At 41.4% G+C, this 20,659-nt stretch overlaps 1 protein-coding gene across 2 annotated transcripts in view; it reads left to right on the top strand.

Moving 5' to 3' along the window:
- Positions 1-249: 249 nt before the first annotated feature.
- The window catches only part of XPNPEP1 (X-prolyl aminopeptidase 1), a 66,679-nt gene continuing 46,269 nt past the window's right edge, over positions 250-20,659 (top strand). Inside the window, exon 1 of one of the 2 annotated variants that reach the window (XM_049855071.1) lies at positions 250-371. In XM_049855071.1, the coding sequence (XP_049711028.1) occupies positions 340-371 (32 nt within the window). In that variant the 5' untranslated portion in view covers positions 250-339. Of the gene's footprint in view, positions 372-621; positions 745-20,659 lie in introns of those variants that run through there. The other variant, XM_049855073.1, reaches the window with a different exon arrangement.

Genomic DNA, 20,659 nt, shown 5'->3' with positions numbered 1-20,659 from the left:
TCCTCCTAAAGGCCGGAATGTCCCCGGGACAGCTCGTCGCGCCTCAGCTCTTTCAGCCAGCAGAGCCCTTCTTTCTTCTCTTTGGGAAATGGCGAGAAAATAGAACAGAAATGATGACACACCCCTGCCTGGCGCCTTAACCCCCTGCAGGAAAAGAGGCAATGCCCGCGGGGGTGCAAATACGAGGGTGGGCGGGGCCTCGGCGCGCGCACGCCACAGAGAGGGGCGTGGCCGGCCCCTGGCCGGCCTGTGCGCGCGCACCCACAGCCCTCCTGCCCTTTCCTGGCTGATCAGCTGGTCTGCGCGCCTCTGACGTGAGCCCGGGCACGTCACCGCCGAATGGCAGCCTCCAGAAAGCCACCGCGAGTAAGGTGAGCGCAATCTGCTGGGGAGCCGGCGTCCGGGCAGCGCGCGACCCTCCGGGCCTGGGCGCTCGGGTTACACCCGGAGGGCACGGACGATCGCTGAGGAGCGGAGGGCCTGCCCGAGTCGGGCGAGACCCGGCTGGCGGGAGCCCCCCGAGCGGGCGCAGGGGAGGGAGCCGAGCAGCCGGCAAGTTCCGGCTAGTTTCCGGCGAGGCCGCGGGCATCCCTGGCAGTCGGAGCCCGGCGACTAGCCGAGTGTGTCCACGGAGCTGCCGCTCGCGGCCCTGAGGGCAGTGGCCCTTGCCGCCCCCCGGCCCCGCAGGAAGGCCACGCTGTTGCAGGAAGTTGGCCCCTTCTGGCTGCTCCCGGGTCCGAGAAGGTGGGCGAGCTGCACTCGTCTTCCCCGATAATCTAATGTTCAAGTTACAACGCTGACCATGCTGACACCTGCAGTTCACCTTACTGATCTGCCACCGTCACAAAGATAGGCAGCCACGGACCCCCCCCCGCCAAATGGTTTCAGAGCCTCCGTGAGGAAATACTTGGGCATAATCTCCAGGGAAATCTCACCACATAGCCTTCTTGGGCACTCCCTGCCACAGGAAGGTGAGAAGGAAATCCCCCGGCCTCATCTTAAACAGTTTCAGACTATCCTCCCTCCCCCCAGCCCCCAACCAGGTTATACTTCTCGGAGCTGCTAACAAGTGAGAGACTCATATGATCAGAGTTCACAAAGGCCAGAAGCCAAACTCCCAGGGTCACACCCTCACTCCCCTCCCCCTCCACCAGTTGAGAACTGAATGAACACACTTGACGGCATGGCCAGGCTTGTTTGCTAAACAGGGACCATGGCTTCTGTTTGTGAGTGGACAGATCCCAAGGAGACCCTGACTTGGACTTGGTATTGCCACACAATATGTTAGAGAACCAGACTTATCTTGTGGGAGGGTGTGGTGAGGCATGGTGAGGTGTAGTGAGTGTAGCCAGGTGTTCTGGAAGGAGCTTCCTGTTAAATACTGGAAATGGGTTCAGGCAAATGGATTACGATGCACTAGGCTATAGGCCTAGAGATAGCCTTTGAAGATCTCCATGGTTTTTACTACATTCATAGAATCCCAACATTTTAGAGGCAGAAGGGCCTTTAAACATCAGCTGGTGGAGCTTCTTTACCTTACACATGAGGCCCTGTGTGAGGCTGAGAGAGGGGGGAATGGTGATTTTCCCAGGCACTTCCCCTAGTGGCAGAATTTGAGTGCCATCTAGTATAAGAATGAGGACTCTTTCAGTTTAGATGGTGGAAACAACTCAAAATGACTTAGGCAAAAAGGGATTGAGTTGGCTTCTAGTGCAGCTGGGTCTAGGAGCACAATAATGGCGTCAGACTTGCCTCTCTTATTTCTTCAGTGTTGGCGTCATTCTCAAGTAGTCTCCTTATGGCAGGTTTGGACAGTTTTAGGTTGTCAGCACCAGCAGAAATGTTCTTGGGTGCCGTCATGTCAGTTTCAACTCACAGCAACCCTATGCACAACAGAATGAAACATTTACTGGTCCTGTGCCATCCTTACAATTGTTTTTATGCTTGAGCTCATTGTTGCAGCCACTGTGTCAATCCGCCTTGTTGAGGGTCTTCCTCTTTTCCGCTGACCCTGTACTTTGCCAAGCATGATGTCCTTCTCCAGGGACTGATCCCTCCTGACAACATGCCCCAAGTATGTAAGACCCAGTCTTGCTATCCTTGCTTCTAAGGAGCGTTCTAGTTGTACTTCTTCCAAGACAGACTTGTTTGTTCTTTTGGCAGTCCAGGGTATATTCAATATTCTTCACCAACACCACAATTCAAAGGAGTCAATTCTTCGATCTTCCTTATTTATTGTCCAGCTTCCGCATGTATATGATGTGATTGAAAATACCACAGCTCGAGTCAGGTGCACCTTAGTCTTCAAGGTGACATCTTTGCTTTTCAACACTTTAAAGAGGTTCTTTGCAGCAGATTTACTCAATGCAACGCATCGTTTGATTTCTTGACCGCGGCTTCCGTTGGTGTTGTTTGTGATACAAGTAAAATGAAATCCTTGACAACTTTAATCTTTTCTCCATTTATCATGATGTTGCTCATTGGTCCAGTTGTAAGGATTTTTGTTTTCTTTATGTTGAGGTGCAATCCATACTGAAGGCTGTGGTCTTTAATCATCCTTCGTAAGTGCTTCAAGTCCTTTTCACTTTCAGCAAGCAAGGTTGTGTCATCTGCATAACGCAGGTTGTTAATGAGTCTTCCTCCAATCCTGATGTCTCATTCTTCTTCACATAGTCCAGTTTATCGGATTATTTGCTCAGCGTACAGATTGAATAGGTATGGTGAAAGAATATAACCTTGACAGACACCTTTCCTGACTTTAAACCAATCAGTGTTCCCTTGTTCTGTCCAAACAACTGCCTCTTGATCTATGTAAAGGTTCCTCATGAGCACAATTAAGTGTTCTGGAATTCCCATTCTCCTCAATGTTATCCATAATTTGTTATGATCCACATAGTCGAATGCCTTTGCATAGTCAATAAAACACAGGTAAACATCCTTCTGGTATTCTCTGCTTTCAGCCATGATCCATCTGACATCAGCAATGATATTCCTGGTTCCACATCTTCTTCTGAATCCTGCCTGAATCTCTGGCAGTTCCCTGTCCATATACTGCTGATCTTCAGCAAAATTTTGCTTGCATGTGATATTAATGATATTGTTCTATAATTCCCGCATTTGGTTGGATTGCCTTTCTTGGGACTAGGCATAAATATGGATCTCTTCCAGTCAGTTGGCCAGGAAGCTGTCTTCCATATTTCTTGGCATAGACGGGTGAGCACCTCTAGCGCTGCATCCATTTGTTGAAACATCTCAATTGATATTCCATCAATTCCTGGAGCCTTGTTTTTCACCAGTGCCTTCAGAGCAGCTTGGAATTCTTCCTTCAGTACCATCGGTTCCTGATCTTGTGCTACCTCCTGAAATGGCTGAATATCGACTAATTCTTTTTGGTGTAATGACTCCGTGTATTCCTTCCATCTTCTTTTGATGCTTTCTTCGTTTAATATTTTCCCCACAGAATCCTTCACTATTGCAACTGGAGGCTTAACATTTTTCTTCAGTTCTTTCAGCTTGAGAAACGCCAAGCATATTCTTCCATTTTGGTTTTCTATCTCCAGCTCTTTGTACATGTCATTATAATAGTTTACTTTGTCTTCTTGAGAGGCCCTTTGAAATCTTCTGTTCAGTTCTTTTACTTCATCATTTCTTCCTTTTGCTTTAGCTGCTTGATGTTCGTGAGCAAGTTTCAGAGTCTCCTCTGACATCCATCTTGGTCTTTTCTTTCTTTCCTGTCTTTTCAGTGACCTCTTGCTTTCTTCATGTATGATGTCCTTGATGTCATTCCACAACTTGTCTGGTCTTCGGTTACTAGTGTTCAGTGCGTCAAATGTTTTCTTGAGATGGTTTCTCAATTCAGGTGGGATATACTCAAGGTCGTATTTTGGCTCTTGTGGACTTGCTCTGATTTTCTTCAGTTTCAGCTTGAACTTGCATGTGAGCAATTGATGGTCTGTTCCACAGTCGGCCCCTGGCCTTGTTTTGACTGATGATATTGAGCTTTTCCACCATCTTTTTCCACAGGTGTAGTCAATTTGATTCCTGTGTGTTCCATTTGATGAGGTCAGTGTGTATATCGCTGTTTATGTTGGTGAAAGAAGGTATTTGCAATGAAGAAGTCATTGGTCTTGCAAAATTCTGTTATTCAGTTTCTGGCATTGTTTCTATGACTAAGGCCATATTTTCCAACTACCAATCCTTCTTCTTTGTTTCCAACTTTCGCCTTCCAATCGCCAGTAATTATCAATGCATCTTGATTGCATGTTTGATCAATGTTAGACTGCAGCAGCTGATAAAAATCTTCTATTTCTTCATCTTTGGCCCTAGTGGTTGGTGCGTAAATTTGAATAGTAGTTGTATTAACTGGTCTTCCTTGTAGGTGTATGGATATCATCCTATCACTGACAGTGTTGCATTTCAGGATAGATTTTGAAATGTTCTTTTTGACGATGAATGCATCACCATTCCTCTTCAAACTGTCATTCCCAGAGTAGTAGACTATATGATTGTCTGATTCAGAATGGCCAATACCAGTCCATTTCAGCTCACTAATGCCTAGGATATTGATGTTTATGCGTTCCATTTCATTTTTGATGATTTCCAATTTTCCTAGATTCATACTTTGTACATTCCAGGTTCCGATTATTAATGGCTGTTTGCAGCTGTTTCTTCTCATTTTGAGTTGTGCCACATCAGCAAATGAAGGTCCTGAAAGCTTTACTCCATCCACGTCATTAAGGTCGACTCTACTCTGAGGAAGCAGCTCTTCCCCAGTTGTCTTTTGAGTGTCTTCCAACCTGAGGGGCTCATCTTTTAGCAGTATATCAGACAATGTTCCGCTGCTATTCATAAAGTTTTCACTGGCTAGTGCTTTTCAGAAGTAGCTTGCTGGGCCCTTCTTCCTAGTCTGTCTTAGTCTAGAAGCTCAGCTGAAACCTCTCCTCCATGGGTGACCCTGCTGGTATCTGAATACTGGTGGCATAGCTTCCAGCATCACAGGAACACACAAGTCCCCGCAGTACAACAAACTGACAGACACGTAGGGGCCAGCAGAAGTAGAACTACCTTTTCCCAGTGGTTGGACCAGAAGTCCCAAGTCTGCTTCTTACTGGGCTGACTTGAGACATGTCCATCTCTGAACCAATTATTGTGGCCAGCGGGACGGATTGACCAGGCCTGGGTCCCAGAACCTGGTGGGTAAGTAGATGAGACGGACCCAACCCATATTGACTGAAAATGGAGAAGAGACATTTTCAAAAGGGAAACCAAGGTGCTCCTGTCAAGAAAAAGAGGGATGAATACTGGGTAGGCAAAGACAACTTTGCTCACTGCCACAGCCTAGGACTTGTTCTAGTCTACTGCCACTCACCTCACTAGGCATGATTGAACATTTTGATCCTTGTTTTACTCCATCGTGAGTGTTAGGCATGTATGGCTCTCAGCATGGACTTCGGGTGGATGCTATGCAGAGCCCTGCCAGGATTTCTTTTAAAAAAGAGAAAGCGAAAAAAATGTGTAGTTTGTAGTAGTTCTGCCATGACCATCTCGTACAGAGATTGAACAGGACGTGCTCTGCACCCATCTTTTCCCTTACCCACCTTGTAGCTCATGATATTGAGAAGGTATAGGCTGAAGAACTCCTGGAAAAGGCAAGAACCCTGTGCTGGAAGTTGGGATTCTGGGCTCTGGTTGAAGCTCTGCCACCAAATAGATTGGAGACCATGAGCAAGTCACTCGATCTTTCTCTTCTGTGTCTTTGTCTAGAGGAGGGAGTTGAGTTGGATTGTCCCTGAGGTATATTTCTAGGTCTAATATTCAGTAATAATCCTGATTCAACTTGGAGCCTGAGACCGTATCTGCCCAAGTAAGTGATGTGTAGATGGATCTTGGACTCTACAGAGGCAAGAGCAGGGCCACCATGGTGACCCCTTTGATACTGCCATAAAGGTAAAGGTGGGGTGATGCTCAGGTAGAGAGCTTGAGCTCACCTGTCAAGAGACTTGGTTTCTGGTCTTGGCTTTGCAGCTATTGAGGTGTATGGACTGTGGCAAGTTATCTTTGTTTTCTTTCTTGTAAAATGAATGGATAGGACTACCTTTGGATAACCTCTCTCCTGCTCTCTAGTGCTGTGTCTGAGCCAGGCACTGGGGCTAGTTAACTTTGAATATAAAGAGAAACTGACTTCCTTGGCTCACTATCTTATACTTACATCTGAAGTCAAGAGGGAAATTGGGTGAGAATGTGACTTTAATCTCTGTCCAAGAAAAGCAGGTGTTTTACATTTTACAATTTATAACAGCTTTATTGAGATCTAATTCACATACTGTACAATTCACCTATTAAATTATATAATTCAGTTGTTTTTAGTGTATTCATAGATTTCTGTGACCATCACTGTGATCAATTTTGGAACATTTTTATCACCCCCTCAAAAAACCCTGTACTCATTAGCTGCCACTCTTTTTCTTTTAGGCTTATCCCAGTTCTAGGCAAGTTTCTGTCTCTATAAATTCGCCTATTCTGGACGTTTCATATAAGTGGAATCATAAAATATGTAATCTTTTGTGACTGGCTTTTTTCACTTAGCATAGTGTTTTCAAGATTCATCTATTTTGTCACATGTATCAGTACTTCATTCCTTTTTATTGTCAAATAATATTCCATTGTATGGATATACCATATATTTTTTTTAATCTACCATCAGTTGATGGGCATTTGAATTGTTACAACTTTTTAGATATTATGAGTAATGCTACTATGAACATTCGTGTACAGGGTTTTTTGTGGGTGTACCTAGGAGTGGAATTGGTGGGTCATATGGTAATTTTATGTTTAACCTTTTGAGGAACAGCTGGACTGTTTTCCAAAACAGCTACATTATTTTACATTCCCACCAGCAATGTATGAGGGTTCTAGTTCCTTCATGTCCTTGCCAATACTTGTTATCGTCTGTCTTTTGTATTATAACTTTCCCACTGGGTTTGAAGTAGTATTTCATTGTGGTTTTGCTTTGCTTTTCCCTAAAGTAGTTAAGGGTTCCACTGTTACCCAAAAGGCTGGCAGTTCGAATCCACTAGCTGTTCCTTGGAAAACCCAATGAGGCAGTTCTACTCTGTCCTGTAGGGTTGCTATCAGTTGAAATTGACTCAGTGGTAGTGGATTTGGTTTTTTTTTTTCTGGTTTAATGACTAATGATGTCAGCGTCTTTAGTGAAATGTCAATTCAGACATTTGCCTATTTTTATATTGTGTTATCTAAGAAATCCTTGCCTAAGCCAATATCATGAAGTTTTATGCCCATGTTTTCTTCCATTTTATAGTTTAGTTCTTAAATTTGTGACTACGATCCATTTCGAGTTAATTTTTTATATGGTGGGTAGGGATCCAACTTCCTTCTTTTGCGTATGGATATCTAGCTGTCTCAGCATCATTTGTTGAAGAGACTCATCTTTCCTTATTGAATGGTCTTGGCACCCTATCAAAAATCAGTTTACTGTAAATCTGAGGGTTTGTGTCTGAACCCTCAATTCCATTCCATTGACCTATAAGTCTATCCTTATATCAGTATGACAGAGTCTTAATAACTGTAGCTTTGTAGTAAGTTTGAAATCTCAAAAGGCAAGTACTCAAACTTTGTTCTTTTTCAAGATTGTTCTGGCTATTCTAGGTCCTTGGCATTTCCACATAAATTCTACGATCAGCTTATCAATTTTTGCATAGAAGTCAGCTAGGATTTTGATAGGAATTGTATTGAATCTGTGGAACAATTTGAGGAGTACTGCCATTTTAATAATATTAAGTTATTCAGTATTCCAGTCCATAAACACGGAATGTCTTTCCATTTATTTAGGTCTTTAATTTCTTTCGATAATATTTTATAGTTATTCCCAAGTATTTTATTGTTTTTGATGCTATTGTATATGGAATTTTCTTAATTTCATTGCAAGTATATAGAAAGACAACTGATTTCGTATCCTATGTCTTTGCTGAAGTTCTTTTTTTTTTAAAAAATGGTGCTTTAGGTGAAGGTTTGAAGAGCAAATTAGTTTCTCATTAAACAATTAATACACGTATTGTTTTGTGATATCATTTGCCGGCCCCGGGGCATGTCAGCACTCTCCGCTTCTCGACCTTGGGTTCCCCATTTCCATTCATCCAGCTTTCCTGTCACCTCCTGCCTTTTTGTCCTTGCTCCTGGGCTGGTGTGCCCATTTAGTCTCACATACATGGTTGAGCTACCTTTATTATTGTTTGTTTTATGGGCCTGTCTCATCTTATGCTGAAGAGTAAACCCCAGGGTGTCTGGGGAACATACTCTTGGGGTTTCTCCAGTCTTAGTCAGACCAGTAAGTCTGGTCTTTTTTGTGAGTTACAATTTTGTTCCACATTTTTCTGCCGCTCTCTCTGACACCCTCTGTTTTGATCCCTGTCAGAGCAGTCAGTGGTGGTAGCCGGGCACCATCTTGTTATGCTGGATACAGTTTGGTGGAGGTTGTGGTAGCTGTGTTCCACTAGTCCTTTGGACTAATCTTGCCCTTGTTCTTTGGTTTTCTTCATTCTCTCTTGCCCCACATGGGGTGGGGCCAGCAGACGTATCTTAGATGGCCGCTCACAAGCTTTTAAATCTCAGATGCTACTTACCAAAGTGGAATGTATAACATTTTCTTTGCAAACTATATTATACCAATTGAGGCAGATGTCCCCCAAGACCATGGTCCCCAGTCCTCAGTTCAGTAACTCCAGTCCCATGGAAGTTTGGATGTGTCTATGAAGCTTCTATGACTTTGCCTTCATCAAGTTGTGCTGACTTCTCCAGTATTGTATACTGTCTTACTCTTCACCAAAGTATCCACTTGTGTGTTGTCTAGTTGGTAACCACTTATCTATTGTCTGTTTAGTGTTTCTTCCTCCCCACCCCTCCCTCTCTAGTAATCATCAAAGATTGTTTCTTTCTGTGTGTAAACCTTTACATGAGTTTTTACAGTAGTGGTTATGATTGAGTTGTGTCCCCCAAAAATGTGTGTCAACTTGGCTAGGCCACAATTCCCAGTACCGTGTGATCATCCACCATTTTGTCATCTGATAGAAATTTCCTACTGTTGTGAATCCTACTTCTGTGATGTTAATGAGGCAGGATTAGCGGCAGTTATGTTAATGATTCAGGACTCAGTTTACAAAATTAGGTTGTGTTTTAAGTCAATCTCTTTTGAGATTTAAAAGAGAGAAGTGAGCAGAGAGATGGGGGACCTCATACCACCAGGAAACAAGAGCCAGGAGAATAGTGTGTGCTTTAGAACCAGGGTCTCTGCGCTGAGAAGCTCCTCGATCAAGGAAGACTGATGACAAAGACTTTCCCCCAAAGCAGACAGAGAAAGACTTCCCCTGGAGCTGACACCCTGAATTTGAACTTCTAGCCTCCTAGACTGTGAGGATAAATTTCTCTTTGTTAAAGCCATCCACTTGTGGTATTTCTGGTAAGCAGCACTAGATAACTAAGGCATTGGCCTTATATAGTATTTGTCCTTTTGTGATTGACTTATTTCACTCAGCATAATATTTTACTCCAGATTCATCCATATTATAAGGTATTTCACAGATTCATCATTGTTCTTTATTGTTGCGTAGTATTCCATTTGTGTATGTACCATAGTTTGTTTATCCATTCATCTGTTGATGGACACTTAGGTTGTTTCCATCTTTTTGCTGTTGTGAATGCTGCAGTGAACATGAGTGTGCATACATACATCTATTCATGTGACTGCTCTTATTTCTCTAGAGTGTATACCTAGGAGTGGGATTACTTGATCTTATGGTATTTCTATTTCTAGCTTTTTAAGAATCATCATATTGTTTTCCAAAATGGTTGCACCATTTTGCATTCCTACCAGCAGTGCATAAGAATTCCAGTCTCCCTACAACCTCTCTAGCATTTGTTATTTTGCGTTTTTTTGATTTGTGCCAGTAATGTCGGGGTGAGATGTTATCTCGTTGTTGTTTTGATTTTCATTTCTCTTTTTTAATGGCTAGTGATCGTGAGCACTTCATCATGTGTCTGTTAGCTGCCTGGATGTCTTCTTTGGTGAAGTGTCTGTCCATATCTTTTGCCCATTTTTTAAATGGATTATTTGTCTTTTTGTTATAAAGTTGTTGAATTTTCCTGTAGATTTAAGAGATTAGACCTTTGTCAGATATGTCATAGCCAAAGATTTTTTCGCAGTCTGTAGATTCTCTTTTTACTCTCTTGGTGAAGTCTTTTGAGGAGCATAAGTGTGTAATTTTTAGAAGATCCCAGTTATCTAGCTTATCTTTTGGTATTCATGTATTGTTATTTTGGTGTGTATCCTATTTATGCTGTGAAGGGACTTGAAGCTCATACTGGTGAAAATCAGAGACCAGAGCCTTCAGTATGGGTTGCACCTCAACATAAAGAAAACAAAAATCTCACAATTGGACCAATAAGCAACATTATCATAAACAGAGAAAGGTTGAAGTTGTCAGGAATTTCGTTTTACTTGGATCCACAATCAACACTGATGGAAGCAGCAGTCAAGAAATCAAAAGACCCATTGCATTGGGAAGATCTGCTGCAAAGGACCTCTTTAAAGTGTTGAAAAGCAAAGATGTCACCTTGAAGACTAAGGTGTGCCTTACCCAAGCCATGGTATTTTCGATTTCATCATATACATGCGAAAACCGTATGATGAATAAGGAAGACCGAAGAAGAATTGACGCCTTTGAATTGTGGTGTTGGTGAAGAATATTGAATATACCATGGACTGCTAAAAGAACAAACAAATCTGTCTTGGAAGAAGTACAGCCAGAATGCTCCTTAGAAGCAAGGATGGCAAGACTGCACCTTAAATACTTTGGACATGTTGTCAGGAGGGATCAGTCCCTGGAGAAGGACATCATCCTTGGTAAAGTCCAGGGTCAGCGAAAAAGAGGAAGACCCTAAGGAGAAGGATTGACATAGTGGGTGCAACAATGGGCTCGAGCATAACAACGGTTGTGAACATGGTGCAGGACCGGGCAGTGTTTTGTTCTGTGATACACAGAGTCGCTTTGAGTTGGAACTGACTCAACGGCACCTAACAACAACAATAACATTAGGGCCTTTAGTGTTGACCCTATTTTTTCTTCTATGATCTTTATAATGTTTGATTTTACATTTAGGTCTTTGATTAATTTTGAATTAGTTATTTGTATGGTGTGAAATATGGGTCCTGTTTGATTTTTACGCAGATGGATATCCAGTTTTGCCAGCATTGTTTGTTAAAAAGACTTTTTTCCACATTTAATGAACTTTGGGCCTTTGTCCAAGATCAAATGACCGTACGTGTATCCACATCTGAGTTTGCGATTCTGTTCTATTGGTCAGTGTGTCTGTCATTGTACCAGTGCAGTGTGATTGATTACTTTTGTGTGTGGCCTTTCTAGCCATGGTCTTGTAACTCCCACCCAGGTGATTCGGTGGGACTGTGTGATAAGGTATTGTGGCCCACCAAGGGGATCTGTCAGTTTTACCTTAAAAGAGAGCCAATTCCAGAGCAGAGAGAAGGATGCTACCATCACCAAGGAAGAACAGCCAGGAGCAGAGAGCGTGTTCTTTTGGGCCTGAGATCCCTGTGCTGAGAAGCTCCTGGAAGCAGGTGACAGAGAGGAGAGCAAGTAACTTTGAAGGCGGTGAGAAGTGGAGGCAGGAGAGATGCAGAAGCAGAGACCCTATGGTGGGGTTCATAGCCCACAGAAATAGAAAGCTGAGTGCCTTTGTGAAGAGAGCTATGGCTAGGGAGAGGTGTGCCTGTGAGCACGGTTGGGAAGAGGCTGTCCTGATGGAAGAATTGTATCCTGAGTGTTCCTGAGCCTGAACTGTAGTAGCTGTTACTTCGCTAATAAACCTCATAATTGTAAGTATGTTCTGTAAGTTCTGTGTAGCGATTGCAAATGAGTTATTGAACCCAGCAGAGAAGTAGAGTGCTGTGTGAGGGATGGTTGATGTCAGAATTGGTAAAAATGGTGGAGAGAGGAGGCATGTCTGACCTTTGCCTCATAGGACTCAGCCTTGGGTTGTTGATGATGATTCTCCTTTTTTTGCCTTGTGAAGTTAGAGGAGGTCCAATACCACCCCTACACTGTTTTTACAACAAGTACCAGGTTGTTTTGTCTACTGTGGATATATGGTAGGTTCTGAGGTTAGGTAGTATGAGGCCTCCTACTTTGTTCTTCTTCAGGAATGCATTGCTTGTCCGAGGCCTCTTTCCTTTCCATTTAAAGTTAGTGATTAGTTTTTCCATCTCATTTAAGAGTGCTGTTGGTATTTAGATTGGGATTGCATTGTATTTGTAGATTGCTTTGGGTAGAACTGACATTTCCACAATGTTGAGCCTACCTATTCATGAGGATGGTATATTTTTCTATTTATGTAGGTTTCTTGAGTAGCATTGTTAGTTTTTTATGTATAGATCTTTTACGTCCTTGGTTAGATGTATTTTTAAGTATTTTATTTTTTTTAGAGGCTATTATAAATGGCATTGCTTTGCTGAGTTCCTTGTCTTAGTTCCCTTTGTTGGTGTATAGGAATCCAACTGATTTTAGTATGTTCGTCTTGTATCCTGCTACTCTGCTGAATCTTTTTGTTAGTGTCAGTAGTTTTCTTGTGGAGTCTTTTGGGTTCTCTATGTATAATACCGGAAACCCTGGTGGTGTAGTGGTTAAGTGCTACGGCTGCTAACCAAAAGGTCAGCAGTTCAAATCCGCCAGGTGCTCCTTGGAAACTCTATGGGGCAGTTCTTCTCTGTCCTATAGGGTCGCTATGAGTCGGAATTGACTCGACGGCATTGGGTTTGGTTTTTTTTTTTTAATGTATAATATCATATCATCTGCGAATAGGGATAGTTTTACTTTTTCCTTACCAGTCTGGATGTCCTTTATTTACCTTTCTTGCCATTTTGCGCTAGCTAGGATTTCCAGCACAATGTTAAATACTGTGCTCCAGCAAATTTGAAAACATAGAGGAAATGATGATAAAGGGCATCTTTGTCGTGTTCCTGTTCTCAGGGAAATGTTTTCAGCCTCTTTCCATTGAGAATGATGCTGGCTGTTGGTTTTGTATAGATGACCTTTATTATGTTGAGGAATTTCCCTTCTATTCCTGTTTTATTGAGAATTTTTATCATGAATGAGTGTTGGACTGTATCAAATGACTTTTCTGTGTTGATTGAGATGATCATGTGATTCTTTTTTTTTTTAATTTGGTGGATTACATTGATTGATTTTCTAATGTTGAACCATCCTTGCATACCTGGTAGGAATCCCACTTGGTCATGGTATGTTTTTTGATATGATGCTGAATTCTGTTGGCTAGAATTTCATTGTGAATCTTTGTGTCTATATTCATGAGAGGTATTGGTCTGTAATTTTCTTGTGGTGTCTTTGCCCAGTTTTGGTACTGTAGTTATGCTGGCTTCATAGAATCAGTTTGGAAGTATCCCTTCCTTTTCTGTGTTCTGAAGTAGTTTGAGTAGTATTGTGTGAGCTATTCTCCAATGAAGCCATCTGTGCCAGAATTTTTATTTTGGGGGCGAGTTTTTTTTTTTTTTTTTCAAAATACGTTTTCAGTCTCTTCTCTTGTTGTGAGTCTGTTCAGATTTTCTACATCTTTTTGTATTAGTTTAGGTAGGTAGTGTATTTATAGAAGTTTGTCTATTTTCTCTAGGTTTTCAAATTTGCTGGAGTACAGTTTTCATAGTACTCTGTTATGATCCTTTTTATTTGAGATGGGTATGTTGTAATGTCCCCTATTTCATATTTTATTTTTTTATGTTGTAATGTCCCCTGTTTCATTTTTTATTCGGTTATTTTCTTCCTCTCCTGTTTTTTTTTTTTTTTTTGTCACTTTGGCCACTGGCATGTTGATTTTGTTGATCCTTTCAAAGAACCAACTTTTGGTTTTATTGGTTCTTTCTATTCTCTGTTTTGTTTATTTCTGCTCTGATCTTTATTATTTCCTTTCTTCTGGTGACTGTGGGCTTCTTTTGCTTTTCTTCTATTTCTTCGAGTTGTATAGCTAATGTTTTGATTTTGTCTCTTTCCGCTTTTTTTTTTTATTAACTTCTATTGAGCTTCAAGTGAACGTTTACAAATCAAGTCAGACTGTCACATATAAGTTTATATACACCTTACTCCGTACTCCCGTTTGCTCTCCCCCTAATGAGTCAGCCCTTCCAGTCTCTCCTTTCGTGACAATTTTGCCAGCTTCCAACTCTCTCTATCCCCCATCCCCCCTCCAGACAGGAGATGCCAACACAGTCTCAAGTGTCCATCTGATATAATTAGCTCACTCTTCATCAGCATCTCTCTCCTACCCACTGTCCAGTCCCTTTCATGTCTGATGAGTTGTCTTCGGGAATGGTTCCTGTCCTGTGCCAACAGAAGTTTTGGGGACCATGACCGCCGGGATTCCTCTAGTCACAGTCAGACCATTAAGTATGGTCTTTTTGTGAGAATTTGGGGTCTGCATCCCACTGATCTCCTGCTCCCTCAGGGGTTCTCTGTTGTGCTCCCTGTCAGGGCAGTCATCGATTGTGGCCAGGCACCAACTAGTTCTTCTGGTCTCAGGATGATGTAGGTCTCTGGTTCATGTGGCCCTTTCTGTCTCTTGGGCTCTTAGGTATCGTGTGACCTTGGTGTTCTTCATTCTCCTTTGATCCAGGTGGGTTGAGACCAATTGATGCATCTTAGATGGCCGCTTGTTTCTTTCTGCTTTTTTGATGTGTGCATCTATTGCTATAAATTGACTTCTGAACACTGTCTTTACTGTGTCCCAAAGGTTTTGGTATGATGTGTTTTCATTCTTGTTTGATTCTAGGAATTTTTTTGATTCCATGTTTGGTTTCCAATATTATCCAGTGGTTTTTAAGCAGAGTGTTATTCACTTTCCATGTATTTGATTATTTTTCCTTGCTCTTCCTGTTATTATCAATTGAGATGTTTCAACAAACAGATGCAGTGCTGAAAGTGGTCACTTGTCTATGCCAAGAAGTTTGGAAGACAGATACCCGGGCAACCAACTGGAAGAGATCCATGTTTATGCCTATTCTCAAGAAAGGTGATCCTGCCAAATTTGGAAATTATTGAACAATATCATTAATATCACAGGCAAGTAAAATTTTGCAAAGATAATTCAAAAGCAGCTGCAGCAGTATGTTCAGGCCTGATTCAGAAGAAGATGTGAAACCAGGGATATCATTGCTGATATCAGATGGATCCTGGCTGAAAGCAGAACTGACTCAAAGGCACCTAACAAGAACAACAACATGTCCTGTTATTAATTTCTACTTTATGGTGTTGTGATCTGAGAAGATGCTTTGTAGTTTTATCTCAGTGTTTTGGATTTTGTTGTAGGCTACTTTGTGGCCTAACATGTGGTCTATTCTGGAGAACGTTCCATCTGCACTGGAAAAGAGTGTATACTTTGCTGCCCTTGGGTGGAGTGTTCTGTATATGTCTATGAGGTCAAGTTGGTTGATTGTGGCCTTTTGATCTTCTGTATCTTTGTTGAGTTTCTTTCTAGATGTTCTGTCCTTTACCAAGAGTGGTGCGTTGAAGTCTCCTGCTATTATTGTGGAATGGGCAATTTCTCTTTTCAGTGCTGTTAGAATTTGTTTTATGTGTTTTGGATTCCTGTCATTGAGTGCATAGATATTTATTATGGTTATGTCCTCATGGTGGATTTTCACTTTAATCATTATATAATGTCCTTCCTTGTCTTTTGTGGTGGATTTTTGTATTAAAGTCTGTTATTTGTGATTAGTATTGTCACTCCTGCTCTTTTTTGGTAGTTATTTGCTTGATATATTTTTTTCCATCCTTTGATTTTTAACATATTTATATATTTTTTTCTAAGGTGTGTCTCTTTTAGACAGCATATTGATAAGTACTGTTTTTTTTTTTTTAATCCATTCTGACACACCTTGTCTCTTTATGAGTACATTTAAGCCATTGACGTTTAGTGTGGTTATCGATAGATGTGAATTTATTGTGGTCATTTTGTAGTGCTTTTTTTTGTAATGCTCACATTTTCTTTGTTCTTCTTAATCTCCTGTGCTGAATTCCTTTTGTTTGTGGATTGTCTTTTCGTTTCTTTTGTTCTTGTAGATTGTGCTGAGACCTTGTTTTTCTTTATTTTGATGAGTAAGCTTATTAACTTTCTTTGTGGTTACCTTGAAATTTACCCCATCTTCCTAAGTTTGAGCCAGTCTTTTATTACTTGATATCACCCACCTTGAGTTCCTCTCCATTTGAAAGTTCTATACCTACACTGTTTATTCTCTGTTTTATTGTTCTGACATTGTTTTCATTTACAGATTGATGTCTCTGGTTCCCTGTGGTAAATCTCTTAGTTTTGTTTTACCCGGGTTCGTATTTGGCTGATGCTTTCCTGAGTTCTAGATTCAGGCCGCTGTCTGATGCTGTTTGTTCTCTAACTGAAGGACACTCTTTAATAAGTTTTGTATGTTTGGTTTGGTTTTTACATATTCCCTTCATTAGGACATTTTCACTATCATATTTGAGCGGGAGTTATGCAGGATAGATTATTCTTGGCTGCAGTTTATTTCTTTCGAGGTTTTATATCTGTCATCACATGCCTTCTTGCCTGCATGGTTTTTGCCAAGTAATCAGGGCTTCATCTTATTGTTTCCCCTTTGTATGTGACTTTTCGTTTTTCTTGAGCTGTTTCCAGGATTCTTTCTTTGTCTTTGATTTTGGTGAGTGTGATTATGATATGTCTTGGTGACTTTTTTGGGGTCTGTCCTATATGGGGTTTGTTGAGCTTTTTGGATGGTCGGCATCTGTCTTTCATGATATTAGGGAAGTTTTCTGTCAGCAAATCATCAATGATCCTCTCTGTGTTTTCCATTATCTCCTCCTGTTCTGGAACTCTGATCATGTGCAAATTTTTGCTCTTGATTGTATCCCACGTATTTCTCAGGTTTTCTTCAGTTTTCCTCCTTATTTTCTCTGATTTTTCCTCAATAAAGTGATATCCAAGGATTTGTCTTCAACGTCGCTGATCCTGTCTTCTATTGTTTGAAATTTCCTCCTAGAACCTATTGTATTGTCCATTTCCGAAATCTTGTTGTTTATCTTTTGGGTTTCTAATTGCTGTTTTTGTGTGATTTCTACTTGTTTATTTTGACATTTTTTCCTGTATTATTTTCCTGAACTCCTCCGTTGTTTTGTGTTTTCCCTGATTTTGTCTGTATTTTCCATGATTTTGACTATTTTTTGCTTAGTTTTATCTGTTTTCCTTCATCTCTTTCCTAATATCTTGGAGAACCTTGAATATTAGACTTTGGAATTCCCAATATTAGACTTTGGAATTCCCTATCAGGTAGTTTCAGTGCTTTTCCTTCTACTGGAAGGTTGTCTGATGTTTTATTTTGGTCGCTTACTGGAGCCATCCTGTCCTGCTGTTTTTGTTCTTTGTTTTTAATATGTTTTGATATTGTCTGCAGTCTCTGGGACATTAAGTAGTTATTTTCTTTGTTTATTGATTGTAGATTTGTTTGTTTCATACTGCTTTTCTGTTTTATTTGATTATGTCTGGGCGGGTAAGCTGGGTGTGCTTTGTTGCTTGTTCATCTATGGGCATGATACTTCTCACCACCTTGTCCAGGTGGGCAGGGCCCATTGTTCAATTATGGTGCAGCAGGGTGGGTCCAGCAGGGGCGAGAATGGGTCATTTGTGGCATGAAGTGGGTGGCAGTATGGTGCGGGGTTCAGGGATCTGCACTGGTGCTGCTCAGGGGCACGTTGCTTGGTGTGTAGTGCAGATAGGCAGGGGGGACAGAAGAGAACATGATGTGTGGAGCTAAGTGGAAGAGAGAAAGAAGTGAGAAAAACAGAAGCAAAAAAAAGAAGAAGAAAAAAGTAAATAAAACAGCACAGTAGGAGTTTCGTGGGTGGGGGCAGGGCAGACTGGGGGAGGCCGTGTGCAGGTGGTTCTCTAGTCCAGCAGTGTGGCATGGCCTGTTGAGAAAGAGCCAGGGTGGCACACCAGGTGAGGTGGGCAAGAGAAAGGAAAGGAAAGAAAGGAGAGAGAGAGAGAGAGAAGAAAGAAACCCCCCCCCCCCAAAAACAACAACAATATGGCACTGAGGGAACTGGTTGTTGAGGGCTTGGCATAGTGTAACCGGGGTGGTGGCGAGGTGGTGTCTGTCTTGTCAGGTGATGCAGTCCGCAGGAAGGGACGAAAGCAGCACAAGGCCTAGTGCTCTGTCTCCTGTTGGGAGCTCTGTGAATTTGCCTGCCCGTACTCCCTGTCTGGGGTCCTTGGTGGCTGTGGTCCAAGATGGCAAATCCTTGCTGTGTCAGCTGGCAGGAAACCTCCACTACATAGCTCTCCTTGTTCCCTGTTCTCCGTCAGTTTCTTCTTCCATTCGATGCTTGATTGAGGTTTTTTATCCCTTCATTTGACGCTTCGGGTTCCAGGATTGATGTCTGTATCTGTTTTACTTAGTTTTTCAGGTCTTTGCCGCAGAGGGACTGTATGGTGCTTCTGTCTATAGTGCCTTGTTGGCTCTGCCTCCAGCCGAACTTGTTTATTCTAATTTTTTTGTAGAGTCTAGGATTTTCTATATTCAAGATCATGCCATTTCCAAATATTCATACTTCTTTTTTAATCTGGATGCCTTTTATTTCATTTTCTTGCCTAATTCTCCTTACTACATCTTCCAGTACAGTGTTGAATAGAAGTGGTGAAAGTGGACGTCTTTGTCTTGTTCCTGATTTTAGGAGGAAGGCATTCAATATTTAGCTGTGGGTTTCATAATGCCCGATACCAGGTTGAGGAAGATCTCTTCTTCTAGTTCACTGAGTACTTTTGTCACAAAGTGTTGTTGGATTTTGTCAGTTGCTTTTTGTGTCTATTAAGATATTCATATAGTTTTTTGTTTTATTGATATGGTACATTACATGAATTGATTTTCTTATGTCGAACCAACCTTGCTTTCCAGGGGTAAACCCCACTTGGTTATTGTATATGATCCTTTTGTATGTTGCTGGATTTGGTTTGCTAGTATTTTGTTGAGGATATTTGCATCTATATTCATAAGAAATGTTGGGATGTTTTACTTCTTTATGAAAGAATGTATGGTTTCCCCAGTAAACATCTTATTCTGTCTAGTGACACTAATGCAGCAGCCATCTGAGAGCAGGCCTGGATTGATTAGTGAAAATGTCTAGTCTTCTGGTTCTGGCCATGTCGTAGACTGAACTAATGCGGGATTTAAGTTCATAGCTGAGTAGAATTCAGAACCTTTTCTATGGCCTACAATATGCCCCTTGGTCCCTCTCTGACCTTATCTCCTAACACTGAGCTCTGCCTTCCCTGACAAACACAAACACAGCCATGCTGGCCTCCAAGGTATATGAGGCATACTGTGCCTTGTGGCCTTTGCGCTTTCTGTTTCCTCTGTCTGGAATGTTCTTCCCCTTGATATCCACATGGCTTGTTCCCTTACCTTTTTTAGGTCTCTGCTGAAATTTCATCTGTTATCATAGGGGTCTTCCCTGGATGCCCCATATAAAATAACCTCTCTCCTTCTTCCCTGACGCTCTCTCCCTCTTGTCCTGCTTTTTTTTTTTTTTTCATCGAACATGTACTTATTGCCTGATACCATGTGTACTTGTTTGTTTCTTGCCTTTTGCCTCTCCCGGTGCCCCCTTCTCTTACTCTTTGTAAACTTCTTGATGTTAGGGATGTTGTCTGTTTTGTTCAGTGTTGTGTCTAGAATAGAAGATCCTATAGATTATAGAAGATTCTCAATAAATATTTGTTGTTGAATGAACTCGAAAGAAAAAGAAATCCTTAGGTCCTAGAAATTCAGAACTTAAAGCCTGAGTGGTACGTGGTAACCTGAGTCTGGGTAGGTTTTCAGACACAGATATAGGCTTCATGCCTGGGGTCCCAGGGCATCAAATATCACATTGTAGGGACAGAGGACTGTGTACAAATCTCTTAGCTAAGAAATTAATATAAAAATTAGTCTGAGAAGTAAACAACTGTGACAGTAATGTTTGTACAATCCAGGGCACTTGGTGTTCTCATAGAAAAAATAGTCTTTACTGAAGATAAGCATTTAATAAAAGATGACAAAGTACACAAGGAATGGCCCACCAAGAGGGAGAGGCAGCTGACCAGCAAACCTGAGGGTTACTGTCCCAAAACCTTCTAATGGAACAGTCAGAAATAAATTATAAAATAAGTGCTTCAAATGATTAAAGAGCTGAAAGAAGGAATAAAATCATAGTGAAAGAATGGAAGCTCTCTTCACACCATGAAGAGAGGAACAGGCAGATTTGAAAAAGAATCAAATATAACTTAGGTAAGTGAAAAATATAGTCACTGAAAATAGAATCATCATAGGCTAGTTAATAGACTAGACATAGTTGAAGAGAATTCATGAACCGGAAATTAGACCTGAGGAGATTTGCCTACCATTGTGATATTTTACTTTTAATGCTTACCTGAAACTTTTATTTATCCCATCACTGATATTGGGCTGAGAGTTCTTCCCATTTAGGAAAGAAAACTGCTAAGTCAAGTTGATGCCCCTCTGACTAAGCCTTGCCATGTTTATTGTTGTCAAAGTCTGCAA

The sequence above is a fragment of the Elephas maximus genome, chromosome 16 (genome assembly GCF_024166365.1).
Source record: "Elephas maximus indicus isolate mEleMax1 chromosome 16, mEleMax1 primary haplotype, whole genome shotgun sequence".
NCBI lineage: Eukaryota > Metazoa > Chordata > Mammalia > Proboscidea > Elephantidae > Elephas > Elephas maximus.
Note: the sequence above shows the minus strand (reverse complement) of the source record. Positions and strands in the feature narration are given on the sequence as shown.